The following is a 23,840-nucleotide window of genomic DNA, read 5'->3' on the forward strand; positions in this document are numbered from 1 at the left end:
ATATACATATATATATAAACAAATCATATACATACACATATAAAACCCATAAAAATAATCGATGAAAATACACAGGAATATCCAAGCCTAGAGTACAGTTGTAGAGTCCAGCTGTAGAGTGCTTGACAAGCATGCACAAGGCCCTGGATCTGATCACTACTAGCCCCACTACCATCCACCAATGAGAATAAAAACTAACCAGACTGTGGTAGTGCACACCCATAATCTCAGCACTCGGGAGGCAGAGGCAGGCAGATCTCTGTGAGTTCAAGGCCAGCCTGGTCAACAGAGCTAGTTTCAGGACAGGCTCCAAAGCTAAAGAAACCCTGTCTCAAAAAACAAAAACAAACAAACAAAACAAAACAAAAAAACCCAAGAGATTAAAAACTTGAGAGCAGGAAACTTAGTAGGATAGTTAACCATGTGTAGAGCTCCAAGTGTGGGGAAATCTGGCAATAGTCCAGAAGGAAAAAGAAAAACAAACTACAATTAGTAAGGCACCTGCAACCCCAGTACTCTTGGGGCATGGAGACAGGAAGATTACCAAGCATTCCTGGCTGCCAACATGAAAAATATGAGCTCCAGGTTCAGGAGATTCAGAGACAGGTGTAAGTACCTGCACATATAACATGCACATATCCAGGGAGTCAGAAGAGAGCATTAAATCCTCTGGTGCTAGAGCACAGATGGTTCTGAGACAGTGATGTGGACGCAAGGAATAATGCGCTCTTAACAGCAGAGCTAGCTTTCCAGCCCTAAAAGTTGTTTGTTTTTGTTTAATTCATTTTTTTTTCTGGGTTGAGCTAGCCTGCTACCATTTAAACTAAGGAAAGTGTTCCCAGTCTCACAAAACTAAAATTAAAAGAACAAGTATAGTAAGGAAAAAGGAGAATCTTTATCATTTTTTTGAACCTACCTATAAAAATTCCAAAGACAAGTATACCTTGGAGAAGTGGTCACCCCAAAATGGTATCAACTTAAAAAAGCGTATCAGTTAGCAGATGAGCAGGAAAAAAAAAAAAGAAATACCTTACTTTTGCTCTATATTAATCCCACATTTTATTCTAGGTACCTGTTTTCTCTTTAATTCTCATTACACCCATCAGAATAGTTAAAGCACATTTTAACATTACTTATAGACCACAGGCTGTCTTTTAGTAGTCTGGATATAAGCTATGAAACAATCTACAGGACAAAATTATTTTGTCAACAGTTCATATGATATAATCTATAGTGAGACAGTGATACTCAAGGGACTTATAGAAATGAAGTGCTAAAGAGGCAGCTTCACAAAGTAACTTTATGAAAGTCATTTCCAATATGTACAGCTTCCCAGGCTGTTCTAATGTTTTAAAAACAGCAGTTACAGGAACATATATTACCTTTCTAGAGATGGACGAGACATTCAAACCAAATCTCTGTGCTCTTTCCTTTAGTTTATCCAGGTTAACCTACAAAAATAGAGATACATTAAAAAAAAAAAAAAAAAAAAAAAAAAAGAAGGCAGAAACTATGGTCCAAAACTGAGTTCAAATAGGCCTACTGACATCAAACTATGTGCCAAACCCAGGAACCACGTGACACCTACTCATCCCAGTGATGACTAAAAAGCCCTCCTGAAGGAGGTGAAAGTGAAGGATTCCATTCTAATACTTTATTCATCAGTGGTGGCAAGGACATAAGAGGGCTCAAGACCAAAGTAGGTCAAACACTGCTTGAAAAAAACTACCATATAGCCAGGCAGTGGTGGCGCACGCCTTTAGTCCCAGCACTCAGGAGGCAGAGGGGCGGATCTCTGTGAGTTCAAGGCCAGCCTGGTCTACAAGAGCTAGTTCCGGGACAGGCTCTAAAACTACAGCAAAGCCCTGTCTCGGGGGAACAAACAAAAAACAAAAGACAAAAAAACTATCATATATGTAAAGTATCCAAAAACAAGACCACCACTCACAATCCAAATTCATGAATTCCTACAACACAAACCCCCAAAATAATTTAATTGGTTTTTAGTTTTGTGAGAAAGGCTCTCTCACTATGAACCCCAAGAAAGCCTTTAACTCACTATATAGCCCAGCATGACTTTAAACTTGCAACAGTCCTCCTGCCTCAGCTTTCTGAATGCTGAGATTATAAGCATGTACTATCACATGCTAAGTTGATTCCTAATTGAATCTTCAAACAAAGGCACGCTGTGGGAGCTCCGTTAGCCAATAGCTCAGCAGTCCCCAGCTTGCAACCCATAAACTGCAGCTTGGCATGTTACACAGGCCCAAATGCTTCAGCCTGCAATCCCCAAGCGCAACTGAAGAAAGACTTTGGGTTTTCTCTTTATCCTGGGCCACAACTCTCAAAATCATTTGATTACCTTAATAATTGCTCTTAATTTGTTAAACGAAGCATATTTTTCAATACCTAAGTAAGCACAGTGCTGCTAGCATCTCTCAACCATGCGGTTGCAACTGCGACACCTGATGGCCGGCAACAATTACACCTCCTCCAACTCATTACAATTGCCTTAGGACAGGTAAGATTTTAAAAAACTACAATAATGACTGATAACATAACTATCCAGAACTTCAATAATTATTTTGCTTATACTACATATGGTATTCTACAAGGCTTATGTGATCTTCTTTCTACATCCATTTATTTGATTCTAGAAATTAGTTTTGTTTTTCATATTATCTCATTAAAAATGGTTTGGTAATAGAGCCAAAAATGAGGCATGAAGCACTTTTAAAAATAACACAGTCTTTATAGACTAATAATGGACACGTAGACGAGAAGATCAATACTACGGAGAGGAATAGCAATAATTTGACAAAATCATCAATAACAATTTGTGCTGTTAAATTTAAGAATCAAAATCTGTTAAAAAGTTATGATAGAGAGGCTGGAGAGATGGCTCAATGGTTAAGAGCACTGGCTGCTCTTTCAGAGGTTCTGAGTTCAATTCCCAGCAACCATATGGTGGCTCACAGCCATCCATGAGATCTGGTGTCCTCTTCTGACATGCAGGCAAAATACTGTATACATAATAAATAAATAAATCTTTAAAAAAATTATGATTGATTAATGGATAAGGTATCTCTCCAGGAAGGTAATATGCACACTATCAAAACTATGTCTAAGGATAAGACATTTTCTTTACTGGACAAGTTTCATACCTTAAAATCCTAAATGAGGACATTAGAACATAACACTGGACTAGAAAACAACATCCCCTCTCCCAACAAAATTTGTCCTCACAGTTAGGGATACCATTTAGGGGTTGATTATTACTCATATAGGGTTGGGGTAGAAATTATGTAGGCCCAGAGATCTCAAAAACAAGAAAAAGAAAAAACTGAATGGGATAATAGGTAGATTAGTGTCAACTTACACTATAATAATAATAATTAATAATAATAATAGTAAGTAATAGAGTAAATACTTGTGAGCTATTCTTTATGGACAATTTACATTGGTATAGATTTTTGTATATTGATATGAGTTCAAATTATATTTGTTATATTGAATATGCTCCTATTTCTGTTTATAATATTTGTACACCTATATAAAGTTATTTTGTCAGATTGCATGCATGCATGTTTGTTTAAGACATTTTGCATATCGATACAATTTTAAGATATATTTATCATATTGTATTATATATCTCTACCTCTGATCAAGATATTTATATATTAATTACATTTTGAGGTCATTGTCCTCCTTTACTGCACAGTTGTTTAAAGATTGCTTAATATTATGATATGAAATCTTAATATTTTAGTTATATAGGTATTAGGTATTATAGGTCAATAATCAGTCATGTTTGTTATACTTTTAGACTAATTAGGTTCTTTACATAAATAGAAACTATTCTGCATAAGACAGGTAACCTTCAACCACTTCAAAGATCTGTAGAACATGACATTTAAATAATTTAGGATTCTGTTGAAGTGAGATACAATTGCTCCTGGCAAAAACCATCTATCCCTGAGAGAGTGTTGAGCATCAAAGACACTCTACTTAGCGTTTGTTTTCTTCTTGGCACAACTGGCCTTTAGGCAAGGAACTGCCCATGCCTCGACCACTAACAAAGTGCACAATGTCCAGACTAGACAAGTAGGATACAAGAAAAAAGACTGCTAAACCTTGCCAAGACAGGATAAGACAGTCCTAAAATTATTCCTGCCTCTAAAAATGGTCTGTCAGTTACTCTAGGCCTTAGCCAAAGTTGGTTGCTTCAACACTGCAAATGAGACTTGAGTGAGTGCTCAGCCAGACAGCTGTCTTGTCATCTACTGTACATTTTGGAAACTTCTTGACTGAACTTCCTACTCGAGTAATATCATCTCCCTTCTCAGGCCTTCGATGGGGTTAAAGATTAGATAGTCGTAGTTACCTTCCTCTTATGATTTAGCCAAGCTATTTCCAATACAAGACTTAGACTCCTTAGGATAAAATGTTTATTAAAAGATTAAGATATGTTCCTTGCTTAATATTGTTTATGCTGGTTGTAATTCTAACTTTATACTTGATATCTGTTCCTAGTGTACATAGTTTTATATTGGGTTTAGAACTCTCTTATTTAAACAAAAGGAGAAGGTGCTGTGGGAGCTCCTTCAGCCAATAGCCTTTAAGATACCAGCTCACGTGGGCATGGTCTCTTATACTATAAATGGAGCTGTAAAACCTGTGCTCACTCTCTCACTTCTGGCTGCTATATTAGATTCCTGTTCTCCGTTAGCACAAAGGACTGTGATCTAGGACTGTGATCTGTTGAGTCTATCCCTAAATAAATAACTCTTTATTATATGTAATTCTAAACTAGTGTGGGACTATTTTGTAACTTCCATCATCAAAGACAAATTTCTCAACTGTAGAAGACAAATGATGCAACTCAACTCCCTTTATTTTCTTGGAAGCCTTGTTATGATAATTTAGAACACGTTCACTAATAATAACAGTAATAAATTATTTCAATTCAGTTATAATACTAAATGGAGCAAGATTTCAAAGTTGAATATATTTTACTGCAACATGTTTCTATTTTTAAAACATGCTAACTAGTCACAATGGTCCAGAAAATAACACTCTAATTCTCCACTTTTACTCTCATATATGTATAATAAATATATATACATTTTCCATTTTTTTACTCTCATACATATGTATTATATATACATATATATCTATATACACACAAATACATCTGTGTGTTTATTGGATTAAAGGCATATACCACCACGCCTGGCTTCTTTTAAACTTATAGGCAATATTATGAGACAAAAGGCTGGGGCTAAATGTAGCTCAGTTGGTGGAGTGTCGGCTTAGCATGCATCCTGGGTGTGACCCCTAGTACTAAATGGAGTGGGGCAGACAAGAGTGAGGAATGCATGCAATCCCAGCAATCTGGAGAGGCAAGAGAATCAGAAATTCAAGGCTATCCTTAGCTGAAAATAAGACCCAGGTTAGCCCAGGAATCAGGAGACCCTGCTTCAAAAAATTAGATTAATTGATTTATTTTAAAAAGAACAATATCTATAGATAGAATTTATTAAGTTGCTTCCACAGATTCTTTGTAATTACTAAGAATCATCAGGTGCGGATGAGATGGCACAGCAGGTGAAGGGTGTTTGCTACACAAACCTGTAGTCTGTCCCCAGAGCCTGAGTGAAGGCAGGAGAGAACCGGCTCCACGAGGCTGTCCTCTGATTACCACACACGCACTGTGGCACGACACTCTCCAAAAACAAATCTTTAAAAAAAAAAGGTTTCTTTTAAAAGCCAGGCATGATGAAGCACACCTTTAATCCCAACACTTGGGAGGCAGAGCCAGTAGATTTCTGAGTTTCAAGTCCAGTTTGGTCTACAGAGTGAGTCCCAGGACAGTCAGGGCTACACAAAGAAACCCTGCCTCAAAAAAACATAAACAAATTAATTAATTAATGTTTTTAGAAAAATTATATTACCATAAGTTGTAAGGCCTAAAACTTCGGGGCCATAAAACAAGGTGATGGTTGGTAGGAAAAAAGGTTATCTGTAGGTACTTGAAGATGTGGCGACTTTTCTATCTTCCTCAGACTTACAAACACTTAAAATTCAAGGCATACTATACTGAAAAATGTTAACAAACTCATGACAGTCTTCTCTAATTTGACAAAGAACTTCTATCCTTAAAACTACACAGAATTAAAACTGGCTTGTAAGAAATTTAAAAAGATTTCATACCATAGGTTTGGTGTCAGATGACAGACCTAAGGGAAAAAATTTAAACAAAATTAATTATTTAATATTGCTAAAACTCATACAATTAAATCCTCAAGTCAAATTAAGAGCATAAACAATACACAGGATAAATACTTTAGACATATATAAGACCTTGTCTCAAAAAGTTAATTGATTCAAAAAAGAACAATACCTACAAACATAATTTATAAGTTACTTTGACAAATTCTATTGTGTTTTTGAGAATTTGACATGGGGGTTGGTGAAATGGCTCAACAGGTAAAGGTGCTTGCTCCACAAGCCTGGCTGTTTATCCCCAGAGTCCAAGTAAAGGTGGAAGTAGAGAACTAACTCCATGTAGGTTATTTTCTAGACAGAGGTTCAAAAAACTGAAAAGCATACATCCACACACACAAAAAAAAAACCCCAAATATTCAGAGCATCATTAATTATATCAAGCAATAAGCAACTATCAACTTAAAACTGATTAAATAAAATGGGGCATGTCCATATAGTGGAATATATTATAAGCAATTAAAAGAACAGAATATACTTTAAAATCAATCTTGGAAACTATTTATACACACACAAATAGATAAGATATTCATGCCCCAGAGTGGTGGCTCACACCTTTAATCCCAGCATTTGGGAGGTAGTAGTGGCGGGCGGATCTCTGGGTTTGAGGCCACTTTAGTCTATAGAGACAGTTCAGGACAGCCGGGGATACACAGAGAAATCCTATCTTGAAAACTTTTCAAAAAGAAAAGCAAAAATCAGATATACAGAGTTGGCCCAGGGGTACAGATCTATAATTTTAGCATTTGGAAGGCTAAAGGAGAAAGATCATAATTCTGAGACCAGCCTAAGTAAGTTACACAGTAACCCCGAGGCCACCCTAGGGCACAAAGTGAAATTGTCTAAAAACAATAAAAAAGCCAGACTGTGGTGGTGAACGCCTTTAATCCTAGCACTCAGGAGGCAGAAACAAGTGGATCTTTGTGAGTTTGAGGCCAGCCTGGTGTACAGAGTGAGTTCCAGGACAGCCAGGGCTGTCACACAAAGAAACTGTCTCGAAAAACCAAAAAACAGGACAAAACAAAAAAGTATTAGACTAAGCGAAAAAGTTAATTACAAAGATCACATATCATACATGCTTCTACTTGTGTGAAGGTAAATTTATAAATGAAGATAAACATCAGCAGTTGATTACGCACTGAGGTAGAAGAAGGAAGAAGAATAACTGATAATCTTTCAAATCTCCTTTTGTGGGCAGTAAATGTCAGACTCACTGTGATGCTGCACAGACCTCTGAGTGAACTGAAAACTCCAATGAGTTACATCCTGGATGGATGGTGATTTAAACAGGAAAAGTTATCCAAAAACTTGGCATTTGAACAACTGGTCCCCAGATGGTAGTGGTGTTTAATGAGTTCAGAAGTGTGGCCTTACTGAAAAGTATCCCTGGGGTGGGTTTTGAGGGGGAAAAAAAAGCCTAGCCTATTTGTAGTTCACTCTCTGTGCCTGCTGTCACGCCTCTGCTCCACCATCATGGACTCCTATCCTCTGGAACCATAAGCCAAAATAAATTCTATTCTTCAAGCTGCCTTTCATCATGATATTTTACTGCATCAACAGGAAAGGAATTAATATGGTATTTATGAAGCAGAGGATGACTTTAAACCCCAAATTCTCATTCGTCCACTTTTCCACCCTCAAGAACTGGTATTACAGGTAGGTACCACTATACCCAGAGAAAATTATTTGTTACAAACTATATCAGGGCCCTAGACCTTAGCACAACTGATTCTATGATGGAAGTACCATTCAGGCTATAAAACTCATCACACAGACCACATCACCCACCAAAACTAAAACAAAGGTCTAATCCATCAAATTCCATAGTCTCTAAATGTACTAATCTTACTTTTTGGCTTCCGTAGTTCTACTCATGGCTAACTGTTCTTATTAACTAAGTATGTCAAACAAGGACACGGTTTCTATGCATAAAAGCTCACCCTGGGAAAGGCTTGAGGCTACACCAGGATCCTGAATAACAAGTGTAGTTGCTGGCCAGCTAATAAAGACTTTTTCTTTCTTTTTTAATTCATTTTTTTAAAATTTTATGTGCACTGGTGTTTTGCTTGATGTCTGTATGAGGGTATATGGTCCCCTGGAACCTGTCATGGTGCTAGGAATTGAACCTGAATTCTCTAGAAGGGCAGTCAGTGCTATTAACCACTAAGCCATCTCTCCAGCCCAATAAGGACTTTCGGTTGGCTTAACCCCATGTCTGAGATGTCTTTTATGCAGGCTACCCCACAATAAAACTTTTCAAAATTTATTTTAACTAACCTTTATCTCATAAGAGGTTCTCTAATTCCCACTGCAGACATTCAGATATATATATGAACTATTAAATGTCTTATTCAAAAAATAGTATTTCCTTTTACATTTTCTAAGTTCTTCTAAGAGTTATTCTGTAGTTTGTTTGTTTTTCGAGACAGGGTTTCTCTGTGTATCCCTGGCTGTCATGGAACTTGTTCTGTAGACCAGGCTGGCCTAAATTTACAGAGATTTGCCTGCCTCTCCCTCTCCAGTACTGGGATTAGAGGTGTCCACCACCACTGTCTGGCTTATTTTGTAGTTCTATTATGTCAGAATGTAAAAATAACACTGCAAATGTTACTTATATATTACTTTATTGACCAGGTTTCCTTTTCAAATTAATTTTACCATTCTTGGAGAAAAGTTGTTTTTCACATTGCTTTGTTTTCATGGTATTTTGAGACAGGGTCTCTCTACAAGTGCTGGCTATCCTGGAACTCAGAGATTCGTTTGCCTCTGCCTCCCAAATCCTGGGATTAAAGTGTTCTACTGCACCCAGCTTAAGACAGTTTTTTACTACATAGCTAAGGCTGGATTTCAACTAGCATTCTCTTGCATCAGTCCCAGCGCTAGGATTGGAGGACTACACTGCTACACCCTATCTTAAAATGTTATATTTTGTATATATGTGGGAGGTCAGAGGACAGTCTCTGGCATGGGTCTTCAGGCTCTGTTCACTTTGTTTTATTGAGACAGGTCTCTCAATTAGGCAGGTTGGATGACCAGAAGGTCCCAGGTGTCCCCCGGCCTCTGCCTGTTCAACCCTAGGATTATAAGTACACACCACCATATCCTGTTTTTAAGATCTGAGTTCTAGGGTTCAAACTCTCCTCAAGCACTTTACCCCCTAAGCTACCTCCTCAGCCCTTAAAATACCATTTTAACATTCTACATAATCTACTATTTTTTCCAATTATTAATCAATATATATGATGCCAATATTAGCCTCACAGCTAAGTCTATCAAAGATTACTTCTTTCTTAAGTTCTTCAAAGTAAAACTGTGACGTTAAATATAGTCTTCTTCACTTTAGTACTTAGGTTAGCTCAGAGTTCTGAAAAAGTACACAATAATTTTAGGCTAATAAGACACAAAAGTAAACAAAGTACCAGAAATTCCTCAGATCTTCTAAGAAAGGAAAACAAATAGTAAGATCTCCTCGCTCACAATTTCAGAGCCTTCTCTTATATTCCTGAGCTCTTAAGGGTGTAAATGCTGTAACTCTTAAGGGCTTCTAGACCTAACAAATTTAATTTGGAGGAAAGAAATCTACTGTCAGAAAAGAAAGTAAACTTTCTCAGAAGAACCTCTGCATTCTCACCTTTTGTTGGAACAGAAGAAATTCCAAACCTGTAGGAAGAGAAGACAAGCTAAGTTTTAGGAAGCTGTTCACACTCTTAGCAGTCTATGTCCGTGTCAAGGGTACGTGACACTTCTTCCCTGTGATCTCAAACTTTGCAATCATTAGCTAATTCTAACAGCCCCGTGAAAGAGGGTCAGTTTACTCTCCTTCTCACCAACAGTCCAAGAGTACACTAAAAGAAGTCCTCAGACTCAGAAGCAGCTGTCAGTTCCTGACTTTTACCTATTATAAAAACCCTAACCAATGATGACAAAACCTAATGCACAGCTCCTATATTCAAATCAGCAGAAATGTTCTGACTATGGCCCAAACTGTGTTCAGTAATTTTAATGAGAACACTGTTCCACTTAAACCAACAATTATATCTAGAAACAAAGATCTGGCCTTTACAACATCTGATCTGATGTTTATAACATCTCTACCTTGTGTCCAAAGGGCTAGAAACACTCACCTAGCTGCCCGCGCAGCCTTCTTACTCTCCAAGCTTACAGGTACATTGAATCGTTCAGCCCTCTTCTGCATTCTCTATGTGATAATAAATGAAAATTTTCAGAAAGCAAACACACACACATATACACAAACTACTATTACATTCACATTCTCAAAAACAAAAAGAAGAACAATTCCACACAAACCCCAAAACACAAAAGTTATATTTGGTTGCCCTGTGAAAAAGATCAAAAGAACATCTAGGTCCCAGTACAGATTAAAAACCACTACTTCACTGAATTATAAAATAAATGAATAAATTTCTACTTTGTGTAGGGCAGTGATGATGCATGTCTTTAATCCCAGCACTTGGGAGGCAGAGGCAACTGGATCTTTCAGTTCAAAGCCAGCCTGGTCTACAGGGTAAGTTCCAGGTCAGCTAGGGCTACAAAGAGAAACATTGTCTCAAAAAACCAAAACAAACAAAAAACCTCTACTTTGGAAATACAAAGCTGAACACAAGATTTCAAATGAAACCTGTTCTTATACATCTTGAAATAACAATCCAAAGAAATTTCACTCTCACCAGCTACCAGCTACCACTGCTACTTTTCCTCTCAAACTAAATCCTATGCCTGTAACGTTCCTATGAAGACCACACTGGTATGTGTAACAGATGACAGTTTTAACTGTTCACTATGCCAGCCCAAACATCTTCCCAAGTAGGTAGAGAAAAAAATATTAGTCAATTTTTTTACATATATTTATTTTTAATTTTGCATGCATGCATGGACATATGCATCTATGCTACAACATACAGAGCTCAGCTCCTCTTCTAATGTGTGGTTCCAGGGGATCAAACTCCAGGTTGTCAAGCTTTAGCCCTAAGCACCTTTATTTACAGAGTCAACTTAACAGCCCTAAAAGAAAACTATTAAATGATGCAGACAGAAGAAAGGATACCTAGAAACCCAGCATCTGGGAGGCTGAATGATCTGGGATTCCCCTCTGTATGTTGTGAATACCACTGATTAATAAAGAAACTGCCTTGGCCTGTCGATAGGGCAGAACTTAGGTAGGCGGATAAAACTAAACTGAATGCTGAGAGGAAGGAGGCAGAGTCAGGGAGAAACCATGGAGCCGCCTTCAGAGACAGACACGCTGAAACTTTGCTGGTAGGTCACAAACTCGTGGTGATGCAAAGATTAATGGAGATGGGTTAAATTAAGATGCAATAGTTAGCATATAAGAAGCTAGAGCTAATGGGCCAAGCAGTGATTTAAATAATATGCTTTCTGGGTGATTATTTCAGGGCTGAGCAGCTGGGAACTAGCAACCTATTACAATAGCTGAAGTAGAAGGATTATGTTGGGGGCCAGCCTAGGTTACACAGTAAGATGTTTCAAAAACACAAAAAGAATCGAAATGGGGACTCAGTAGATAAAAAAGCATGATGTGTAAGTCTAATAACCTGAGTTAGAATGCCCCAGAATCACAGAGCCATGGACAAAGCCAAATGTACTAGTACACATCTGTAACCAAGCATTCCTGTTGCAAGATGGTGGAGATCTACTGGAAGCTCATGGGTCAGTTAGCCCTGGAAGATAGTTCAGTGGGTAAAGTTGTTTGCTGCCAAGCTGGATGACAAAGTTCGGTCTCTGTAACCCACAATGCTAGAAGAAGAGAACCAATTCCCCCAACTTATTCTCTGACCTACACATGCACATACACACACACACACCACAGACAGATAAATAAAAGGCAATTTTTAAAAATGTTTTAAGAGACATGGAGAGACTCCTACTGCAACAAAGTAGAAGGCAAGAACTGACTCTGGAGAATTGTCTTCTGACCTCCCCGTGGGTACCATGGCATTCGTGCATCCACATCCCTACCAGCACCCCAATAAATATTTTAAAAAAGAATGAGACAGGGACCACTCCTAAGAATACTTACTTCAGTCTGAGGTATTCCAGATGTAATTTTTACCACCTTCTTTTCTGAGGCCCTGCAAAAGATTTTTACAAAACTGAAAATTGCTATTTTAAACCAAAACCTTAGAACTGGGTAAGAATTCACCTGAGTCATGTCCTCTGCCCCATATGTGTCTACCACCCCTTAATATAAAGAAACATCAAATTCATAAAAACTCTGGTTCCTTGAACTCTCATCTACTGAGAGGAAAAAATTAAAATAAAACTAAGCTACTTAACTAAAGTGTAAGAATGTAATCAAGCAAAGAAGTCAGGGATCATTCCATTTGCTTTTAGGAGCTTTACAGCTACTTCTGAACTAAGAATTCTCTCTCCAACCTTCAATTAAATAGACTCTCAACTTTCACCAGAATATTTAACCAGTGATGTACAAACCTTGATTTCCTTCTTTTGTAAGTCCCTACTACTCCTGTGGGATTTTAGCCCTAGCTAAAACACTCAAAGCAGAACAAATAAAAATGCCACAGGAAGTGGGAAGAAAAAAGGCTAAGGAGATGGGGTGTTGAGTTAGGAAAACATGGTGAGTTACTGGTCAAAAGGTTTAAGAGAAAACAAAAGAAGGGGACCACAGGGGCAGGAGACAAAGTTCGGAAGTCCTCAGGATAAATGGAAGGGCATTAACTCTCCAACAAACAACTCCCATAAAACCGTGGGTCATAACCAGTCTCATTAAAGTCCCTTATTTAGAGACATGGGCAGCTTTTGTTCCAATATCCCAAACACTTTTCCCATTTGATGTCCTGAAAGGTAGTAATGGTTTAACGACATTTTCAGAGGAAGCAATTCTGGAACAGGAGCTGACTATGCCCTCCATCCTTTTGTTGGAGGTCCTCAGACCAACAGGCAAGCGACAGATGCCCCCTACTGACCATAACTAAGTCCTACAGTATTTAGCTACCTTGACTGGAGTTGGGGGCGGGCTTAAAACTAGAATTAAAACTGTAGTCACATAAAACTTCAGACCAAAGATGATGTAAAGAGGTTTCCTTTTGGATATACAAGGGATTCAAATCAGCCCAGAAATATTCAGACTGTTTAAGAAATTTCGCCAACCAACCATTTTCTCGTTGCTGTTGTCTGAGACGTGGCTTCTCCCATGAGACCAAAGCTATCTTCAACCTAATCCCCTTCTTCCACCTCTCATTACATATGTACACCACATACTCCCCTACTTTTCTCCTAAGACAGAGTCTCATCTTGTAACCCTGGCTGGCCAGTAATTTCCTGTAGAGACCTGGCTGGCCTTGATCTGCTCCCCTCTGCTTCATGAGTGCTGGAATTAAAAGCATGGCCACAGCCAGATAAGGTGGCATTTGTAGACAAGTCTACATTTGAGAGGCAGAGGCAAGAGAATCTCTGTGAGTTCAAGGCCAGATTGGTTTATATATCAAATTCCAGGGCAATCAGGTCTACATAGAGAGACCCTGTCTCAAAAAACAAACAAAAAAAGGCATGGGCAACTAGACCCAACAGAATTGTTCTTTTAATGACATGCAAGTTAAAACAAATTTCTGTGAAATTTTTCCTGATTAAGACAAGGAGCAAAAGCCAAGTATGGTGGCAGACACTTTTTAAATCCCAAGGCTTGGGAGGCAGGAGAAGACAGGTCAACCTCAGGAAAATGACTGCCACATTCTCATCTAGTTTGTTCTTTATTGTTTTTGAAACCGCATCTCAAGTAACCAAGGATGACACAGGCCTCCATTTCTCTCATTTTGGGATTATAAACACCCAACATTGCATCTAGTTTTACAAAGGGCTGGGGACTGAACCCAGGACTCTGTACATACTAGACAAACACTCTAACATCTAATTCACAATCTCAGCCTCCATGAACACATCTTGAAAAACAATCATTAGAGTAGACCTAAAAGGAGAAAGGGAACCCTCATATTACATACCAATTCCTTTGGTCACAACTAAACTCAGGCAATAAATACACATCATATTCTCAGAGGATTCATGGGATATTTCCATTCTTCACTGACTTATTTCTCTATCTAGTAACATACAAAAAGCATTCCCCTCAGGAGTTGGTCAGGGTTCTCGAGAGTTTCAAAACTTAAGGGATAAAAATTTCTCTCTCTCTCTCATACAAATATATGTATATATTTTATAATATTAATAACATTATCATTATACACACATACAAGGAATTTATTGGAATGACTTACAGGCTGTAGTCCAACTAATTCAACAGTGGCTAGCTATGAACACAAAGTCCAAGAATCTAGTAGTTGCTCAGCCCCACTAGGCTGGGTGTCTCAGCTTATCTTCTATATATGCTGGAATTCTGAAGTAGGCTCCAATGCCAGTAAAATGGATGTGCTGTCAAGGCGAGGACAAGCAGGCAAGAACAAATGAACCCTTCTTCCAGGGTTCCAGGAGGTGTGGCCAAGATTAAAGGTGTGCCTTCCCACCTCAAGATCTGTATTAAAAGGTGTGTCTCTTCCAACCTCAAGATCTAGATCACAAAGTGTGCCTTGCATTTCTGGATTATAGTTCATTCCAGATATAGTCAAGTTGACAACCAAGAATAGCTATCACAATCCATCCCTTGTCAACTTGACACACAATTGTTCTCCTTAAGTCATGGTCATGATTAATTTCCCAAATGAAAACAACCAGGTCAAAATAACACCTAAACTTATCTATCCCATGTACAATCACAAATGCATTATAAATTTAGGATAGGTGGCAATGTCCCTTGAGAGACATTCTTTTAGTATCTCAAATTTAAAAGCACAAGTATCTGTACAAATGCATTCTTACCCACTGCAAGTACTTCAGCAGGTCTTGGCTCTTCTCCTGTAGGAGTGACCCAAACCTTCATTCTTGATAGGTCTGTGCCCTTTGTCATTCTGCCCAGATTAGGCTGTTTTGTAACTTCCCTTTAACTTTAATCAAGGGGCATGGTAGCACCAAAAGATGCCCTAAAGTACCTCCTATACTCCAAACATAATTCTTACCTCCTCCATCATGGAGAGGAAATCCAATTTCCCCATAATAATCTAACACTGTTATTCCTTTCTTAGCCTGTTGATTTAAGAGCGTTAGAACCCAAAGTGACCAGGAGGAAGTCTGAGCTTCCAGTTCAAAGGAATGTTTGTTGTGTCTCCATGTGGAAACCAAAACTTATGGACCAGCAGAATTTAGGGAACAGAAAGTAAAAGCATTCCTAGTGGGTCACTAGGGGTATAGTGAGTGGCAACATTCCCTTTTCCATCCCTTGATTCCTTGACCCATGGTTCTTGGCTACAGGAGAAACCATACCATATGTTGAACATTGTTTCAAAGCATATACTGCCTTCTGAAGAACCCTGCCCCAGCCCTCCATGCTGCTGCTACCTAACTGGTGCTGTAACTGCATCTTCAAAAGGTATTCCATCTTTCTGTCAGGCCAGCTGCTTCAGGATGGTGGGGAACATGGAAAGACCATGGGCCCACTGTGGCACTTCTTTGGTATGAACTGAGTTCCCTGGTCAGAAGCAATGCTGCATTGGATACCATGTCAGTGGATAAAGCATTCTTTATGTCCATAGATGGTGGTTTTGGCTTCATTATGTGCAAGAAAAGCAAATCCATAAGCAGAATAATTATCTACTGCAGTAAGGACAAAGTGTTGTCCCTTCTACAGAGGGAGTCAACCTGCAACGAGGTCACTGGCTGGCCTCTCCAGGAAATGGTGCTGTATCTGAGGCTCAGTGTTGGTCTCTGCTGCTGGCAGATCTAGCAATCAGCAGCAGCTGCAGTCAGGACAGTCTTGGTGAATGGAAATCCATGTTGTTGAGCCCATGCATAGATTCCATCTCTGCCACCATGAACACTTTGTTCACGGGCCCATTGGGCAATAAAGGAATGGTTGAGGAGAGAGGCTGACTGTCCAAAGAATGGGTCATCCTATCTGTGTGATTACTGACTCTTCCTCAGCTGAAGTCACCTTTTAATGAGCATTCACACGGGACACAAGTATCTTCACATCCTTTGCCCATTTGAAGAGATCTAGCCATACTTCTTCCCCAGATGTTTTCCTCACCAATTTCCAAATCATGCTCTTTCCAAGTCCCTGACCATTCAGCCAGTCCATTGGCTACAGTGAACAATCACACATCTGGCCATTTCTCCTTCCAAACTCTAATACCATGTGTATTGCCCAAAGTTCTGTCCAATGTAAACATTTCCTTTTGCCAGTATCTTTCAGGGTTGTCCCACAAAGGAGTTGTAATGCTGCAGCTGTCCACTTCTGGGTGGGGTCTGCATAATGTACAGAACCATCAGTAAACCCAGCCCTAGTCTTCTCTTCCTCAGTCAACTGATCATAGGCTACATACACCCCATGAGGGTACAGGTGCATGCTTGGCAGAAAGTCTGCCTTTATGCTGCCATGCTTCCTGCCATGATGATAACGAACTAAACCTCTGAACATAAGCAAGCCACAATTAAATGTTTTCTTTTATAAGAGTTACTGTGGTCATGGTGTCTCTTCACAGTAATAGAACACTGACTAAGATAGTAATTAATAGCTTTACAAATAGTTGACAAAAATCTATCAAAATAATAAGTATACATTCTGTGTAACACAGTAAATCTTCCAGTACAAATTTATCTTCTGGATGTGACTTACATAATTATAAAAATAGTTAGATAGGCCGGGCGGTGGTGGCGCACGCCTTTAATCCCAGCACTCGGGAGGCAGAGGCAGGTGGATCTCTGTGAGTTCGAGACCAGCCTGGTCTACAAGAGCTAGTTCCAGGACAGGCTCCAAAACCACAGAGAAACCCTGTCTCGAAAAACCAAAAAAAAAAAAAGAATAGTTAGATAGGACATATTGCTTTTATGAATAATGAAATGTTTATCAACAGGCAAGTGACAAAATAAAGTACTATTCCTCCAATGAACAGAATAAAGATAACATACCAATTGTAGTCACATGTGGTTGCTCACATAGATAATCCTAGCATTTAGGACTTAATGTTCAAAGTAATTCTTGACTAAATAGCCAAGTTCCACACCAGCCTGAGCTATTACATCAGACCCAGAGGAGAAGGGTATAATTACTAGAAAGGATAAAGTTTCAAAGTTAATAGTCATTACATCTGGATGATAATGATAATGAGAGTCCATTATATTATTCTCTTAACTTCTAAATTATTTACTTGTACTTTCCTATAATAAGCTTTAAAAAAAAAAACAACTTACCACTTGCTAGAACAATCAACAACATACGGTTGATTAAAATATATTACAATTATGTCCAACATATAAAATTTAAATTATCAATGTAATATAAAACAATCTCCAGATAGAAAAGAAAAATCAAGAAACTATGTGCACAGCACCTAAACATGCATCCACACACTTATACAAACACGCACAACTCCATGTTAAACACATGAGCAAAGCACGTAAGCATGCATCCACACACTCACATACAGACACCCACATACTCCATGTTAAACAACTCACCAAAAAAACTACTAAAAACCTTTGTAAAGTATCATGGAATGTGTTCAATTTCCTTTTTCTTAAATAAGATTCATTGTATGTGTTTGAGTGTTTTGCCTGCATGTGTATATACATGTACATAGTGCCTGCAAAGAGCAGAAGAGGGCGCTGCATCCCCTGGAACTGGACTCACCCAGGCTGTAAGCTGCTATGTGGGAGCCGAGAACCACACCCAAGTCTTCTGGAAGAGTAGCACAAACTCTTACCACTGACCATCTCGTCGATGCAGACGCTGACTATTTTAGTTTTTCTTTGGTTTGTGTGTGTGTGTGCTAAGGAATCAAATCCAAGGCGCTTCACCACTAAGCCACATACCCAGCCCCTTCGTTTGCAATTTTATACTCTTCTATGATCTATTTAACACCCTCCTTTCCTCCCTGCCCCTCTCTCTGGGTATATTTTGCATATTAAAGGTTTTGGTTACCGGGCGGTGGTGGCACACGCCTTTAATCCCAGCACTCGGGAGGCAGAGGCAGGCGGATCTCTGGGAGTTCAAGGCCAGCATGGTCTACAAAGGGAGTTCCAGGACAGGCTCCAAAACTACAGAGAAACCCTGTCTCGAAAAACCAAAAAAAAGGAAAAAAAAAGAAGAAGCAAAAAAAAAGAAAAGGTTTTGGACACAAGGTCTTACACTGTCAAGTGCCCTGCACCATTGACCTATATTCCCAGGTTCATACACTGCCTTTATAACACAATGCGCCTAACAAAACTATAGGTACACACCTGTAACACCAACACTCAGGGGGCAGGGCATGATAACTGAGCTCTACAGCCTGCTGAGCTACACAGAAGTCCAGTCTCGCCAGGCGGTGGTGGCGCATGCCTTTAATCCCAGCACCTGGGAGGCAGAGGCAGGCGGATCTCTGTGAGTTCGAGACCAGCCTGGTCTACAAGAACTAGTTCCAGGACAGGCTCCAAAACCACAGAGAAACCCTGTCTTGAAAAACCAAAAAAAAAAAAAGAAGTCCAGTCTCAAAACTGATGATGACACCACTTTGAAGAACAGAAATGGTAGGAGGGCTCCACATGTCTAATGTCCCAAAGTGCAAAATGGCTAAAAATTTGTAAAAGGAGCCCCAATAAATGTTTATGACTAGCCTTGTAGGATAAGTTAAACAAATCAAAACCTACTTTCTAGGGGGCTGGAGAGATGGCTCAGAGGTTAAGAGCAATGCCTGCTCTTCCAAAGGTCCTGAGTTCAATTCCCAGCAACCACATGGTGGCTCACAAAGATCTGTAAAGAGGTCTGGTGGCCTCTTCTGGCCAGCAGGCATACACACAGACAGAATACTGTATACATAATGAATAAATAAATATTTAAAAAAAAAAAAAACCCTACTTTCTACTCCAGTATTTTGTCTTCTATTCCTCTACTGTAAATCATAAATCAGAGGTAAACTTACATGAGCTACAGCTTCTGCCAATTTCTCCCTCTTACAAAAGTCCTTATACACAGTTTCATACTTTTCTACAGAAGTAAAAAGTTTTCTGTAAAAGTATAAAATTCTATAAATAAGGGTTTGCAGGACTGTCCATGGAAGAGCATGCCTTTAATCCCAGCACTCTGGAGGCAGAGGCTGGTGGTAAAAGGTTTTATAAAAATTTATACTGCACAGGGAATCACTGATTCTAATCAAATAATCTATTATGGTGCCTCACAAAAGAACAAAGGCTAAGAGAACTGAACGGTGCCTGCACTGAAGTTAACCCAGTTCTAATTACCTAATACATAGCATAGAGAAAAACTCATTTTCTTCACTGGAAATATACCTAAAGCAGGCAAACCTTTCTAAAAATGCCTGACCTTATCAGAAACGAAAAGGTCAGGGGGAATATGTAACAAGGAAACAGAGTGAAACTTTAAACCAGTATTTTTTAAAGCAGTATCTGGAAGGTTAGGTGTTTAGTTGGTAAATGCTTGCCATACAAGCTGGAAGGACTAAGTTCAAGTTACAGTCTCCCTGTGAAAAAGACAGGTGTTGAGCTGGTGCCTAAGAGCTCAGCACTAGAAGGTGGAGACAAGAGACCCTTGGGACTTACTAACAAATCGCTCTGCTCAAATGGGTGTATTCCATGCCAGTAAGAGACCAGATCTCAAAAACTAGGTGGAGTTGGGCACACACCTTTAATCCCTGAAACTCAGGAGGCAGAGGAAGGAAGATCTCTGAGTTCAAAGGTCAGCCTAGCCTACATAATGAGCTCCAGGATAGCCAGGGCTACACAGTGAGACCCTACGTGGGGTGGGGGGTGGGGGGAGAGACGGGGGACGACGGACACACGGACGGGACACGACACTAAGATGGAGAGTAATTAAGGAAGACACCTGGTCTACGGCCATACCACCCTGAACGCGCCCGATCTCATCTGATCTCGGAAGCTAAGCAGGGTCGGGCCTGGTTAGTACTTGGATGGGAAGACACCTGACATCATCTTCCATTTATATAGTATACACTAGCACACCAAAAATAGAACTATCCACTCTTATTTAGATTATTAAAAGGGGTTGGCTAGCTGTGGTGGCACTTGGATCTCTGTGAGTTCCAGGACAGCCAAAGGTACACAGAGAAACCCTATCTCTTGGGAAAAGAAAGAAAAGAAAAAAAGATAGATAGATAGATAGATAGATAGATAGATAGATAGATAGATAGATAGATAGATAGATAGATAGATTAAAAAGGAATAATTACACATCAACAGTTTTTTCTGGAGGTTCTTCCTCTTTAACAGGCAGTTCTATGGGCTTTGGTTCTTCTTCCTAAAACCAAATGAAACAACATGGTTAAAATAAATCAATATCCACTAAGAGTGAGGGGGTGATGGTGCACACTTTTGATCCCAGCACTTGGGAGGCAGAGGCAGCCAGATCTCTGAGTTTGAAGCCAGCCTGGTCTACACAGAAAACCCCAGGGCTACTGGAGGGGGCGGGGATGGGGGGAGATCCATAAGGAGAGATGACTAAGTGTTTTAAGAGAGAATATTAGGTCTGTGGTGGTGGCAGCTCACGCCTTTAATCCCAACACTTGGGAGGCAGAGGCAGGTGGATCTCTGTGAGTTTGAGGCCAGCCTGGTCTACAAAAAGACTTCCAGGACAGTCGAGGCTTTTAAACAGAGAAACCCTGCCTCAAAAAAAAAAAAAAAAAAAAAGAAGTATATTGCTCTTCCAAAGGACCCGAATTTGATTCCCAGCACCTATTTCAGGAAGCTCATAACTGCCTTTGATTCCAGCTCCAGAGGAGCTGAGGCCTCTGCATCCATGTGCACATCACATACCCACACAATAAAAATAAAATCTTCAAAAAAAGTTTTAGCTCTGAGACCCGTGACTTGGCCCTGCTGATAGCAAGATGTCTTCAGGAAATGCAAAAATTGGCCATCCTGCCCCCAACTTCAAAGCCATGGCTGTTATGCCAGATGGCCAATTCAAAGATATCAGCCTAAGTGATTACAAAGGAAAATATGTCGTATTCTTCTTTTACCCTCTGGATTTTACTTTTGTGTGCCCCACTGAGATCATTGCTTTCAGTGATAGGGCAGAAGAATTTAAGAAACTGAACTGCCAAGTGATTGGAGCTTCTGTGGATTCTCACTTCTGTCGTCTGGCATGGGTTAATACACCCAAGAAACAAGGAGGATTGGGACCTATGAACATTCCTTTGGTATCAGATCCCAAGCGCAGTATTGCTCAGGATTATGGAGTTTTAAAGGCTGATGAAGGTATCTCTTTCAGGGGCCTCTTTATTATTGATGATAAAGGTATCCTTCGACAGATCACTGTAAATGATCTTCCTGTTGGCCGCTCTGTGGATGAGACTCTGAGACTAGTTCAGGCCTTCCAGTTCACTGACAAACATGGTGAAGTGTGCCCAGCCGGCTGGAAACCTGGCAGTGATACCATCAAGCCTGATGTCCAAAAGAGCAAAGAATATTTCTCTAAGCAGAAGTGAGCACTGGACCATTTTTCTGCCAGGCTCCATCGGGCAGCCAGAAGAAAATCTCTTGTACTCTATTCATGCTTAAAAACAACACTTGGTGTCATCCAAGACATGCCTTTCCTACAGTGCTGGGGTGGGGTGGCCTTTCTTCCACAGTTGGGAATGGCCTGAGCTGTGTTGTGGGGAGACCATATGATACACTTGTTGCAGAAATCAGCCTGCTCTTTTTGTAGTATCTATTAAACTTGAGGACTTGGGGAGCTTCAAAAAAAAAAAAAAAAAAAGTTTTAAACAGAGTCCCCATTAGGGCCAGCAAGATGGCTGGGCAGCAGGTGAGACTCTGGTAGTACCAGCTCGAAATCCTGAGTTCAATCCTTCCTCAATCCAGGAATCAATTCTGCAGCAAGATGGATGGCTGAAACAAGAGAAGTATCTGGGAGCTTAAGGGTTAGCTAACTTACACACCTCGGTAAAGGCAGTAAGAGAAAATCCTGCCTCAAACAAGATGGAAGAGAGAACTAATTCCAGAAAAGTTGTCCTTTCTACATGCTTACACACATAATTTGTTTTTTAATTAAAAACAAGAACAGTTGGACATAGAGGTGCACACCTTTATCCCAGCACTTGGGAGGCAGAGGCAGGCAGATCTCTATGAGTTCAAGGCCAGCCTGGTCTACAGTAGTGAGTTACAGGACAGCCAGGGCAACATAGTTAGACCCTGTCTCAAAGAAACAACAAAATAGTAATAATAATAATTAACTTTAAGTCAGGCAATGGTAACATACACCTTTAATCCCAGCACTCAAGAGGCAGAGCTCTGTGAGTTCAAGGTCAGTCTGGTATACAAAGCTAGTTCCAGGACAGCCAAGGCTATACAGAGAAACCCTGTCTCAAAATGCAAAAAAGCAAACAAACAAACAAAAAACCCCAACAACAACAACAAAAAAAAAATATCCACTTTTAAAAGATAAACTGGGGCTGGAGAGATGGCTCAGAGGTTAAGAGCATTGCCTGCTCTTCCAAAGGTCCTGAGTTCAATTCCCAGCAACCACATGGTGGCTCACAACCATCTGTAATGAGGTCTGGTGCCCTCTTCTGGCCTGCAGGCATACACAGAGCTAGAATATTGTATACATAATAAATAAATATTTTTAAAAAAAGATAAACTGAGCATGGTAGTGCTCAAGAAACAGGCATAGAAAGAACAAAAATTAAAGATGCAGAGATCCATAGCCAAGCACTGGGCTGAGCTCCGGGAGTCCAGTTGAAAAGAGGGAGAAAAAGTTGAAAAGCAAGGTAGTCAAGGGAACCCACAGTGACAGCTGACCTGAGCTAGTGGGAGTTCACGGACTCAGGAAGCCTACATGGGACCAACCTAGGCCCTCTACATGTGGGTGACAGTTGCGTAGCTCGGTCTGGTTGTGGGGCCCCTAGCAGTGGGATCACGACCTGTCTCTGGTGCATGAGCTGGCTTTTTGTAACCTATTCCCCATGCTGGGATGCCTTGTCCAGTCTTGATGCAGGGGAAGGAGTTTAGTCCTGCCTCAACGTGATGTGCCATGCTTTGTTGACTCCCACAGGACACCTGCCCCTTTCTGAAGGGAGGAGGAAGGTGGGCAGAGGGAACAGGAAGAAAGGAGGGAACAGAAACTGTGGCTGGTATATAAAAGAAGGGAAGGAAGGGAAGGGGAGAGGAGGGGAGGGGAGAAGAGGGGAGGAAAGAAGGAATGAAAGGGAGGAAAGGAGAGGGGAGGGAAGGAAAAAGAAAAGCAGAGAGAGAAGCAAAAAGAAATGTAAAAAAAGGAAGAACAGAAGCTCAGGTTATCCTTGGCTACATAGTGAATCTGAGGCCAGCCTGGGCTGAGACCCTAGCTCAAAAACATTAATTAATTATTAGAAAAAATAAAGGAATATCCATCAAAAGACAACATAAGAATTCCAAAATAAACTAGTCTTTGATTCCTCTTAGGCACCTAAGAGCTCAAAGGACTGATAATACACATTTAACCAAAGCAGCGTCAC

At 39.9% G+C, this 23,840-nt stretch overlaps 2 protein-coding genes across 3 annotated transcripts in view; one reads left to right on the top strand and one right to left on the bottom strand.

The window, feature by feature from the left end:
* Sarnp (SAP domain containing ribonucleoprotein) overlaps positions 1-23,840 on the bottom strand; it is a 59,921-nt gene that overhangs the window by 22,101 nt on the left and 13,980 nt on the right. The window contains exons 4-10 of one of the 2 annotated variants that reach the window (XM_057757607.1): positions 20,574-20,641; positions 12,344-12,395; positions 10,410-10,483; positions 9,917-9,945; positions 6,214-6,239; positions 5,632-5,740; positions 1,399-1,451 (exon numbers count right to left, since the gene is read on the bottom strand). In XM_057757607.1, the coding sequence (XP_057613590.1) occupies positions 1,447-1,451; positions 5,632-5,740; positions 6,214-6,239; positions 9,917-9,945; positions 10,410-10,483; positions 12,344-12,395; positions 20,574-20,641 (363 nt within the window). In that variant the 3' untranslated portion in view covers positions 1,399-1,446. Of the gene's footprint in view, positions 1-1,382; positions 1,452-5,631; positions 5,741-6,213; positions 6,240-9,916; positions 9,946-10,409; positions 10,484-12,343; positions 12,396-20,573; positions 20,642-23,840 lie in introns of those variants that run through there. The other variant, XM_057757606.1, reaches the window with a different exon arrangement.
* Positions 21,201-22,085, top strand: LOC130866294 (peroxiredoxin-1-like). The gene has a single exon (XM_057757608.1). The coding sequence runs from the start codon at positions 21,231-21,233 to the stop codon at positions 21,828-21,830; it is 600 nt and encodes a 199-aa protein (XP_057613591.1). The 5' UTR covers positions 21,201-21,230; the 3' UTR covers positions 21,831-22,085.

This window comes from Chionomys nivalis, chromosome 25, assembly GCF_950005125.1.
Source record: "Chionomys nivalis chromosome 25, mChiNiv1.1, whole genome shotgun sequence".
Classification (NCBI taxonomy): Eukaryota; Metazoa; Chordata; class Mammalia; order Rodentia; family Cricetidae; genus Chionomys; species Chionomys nivalis.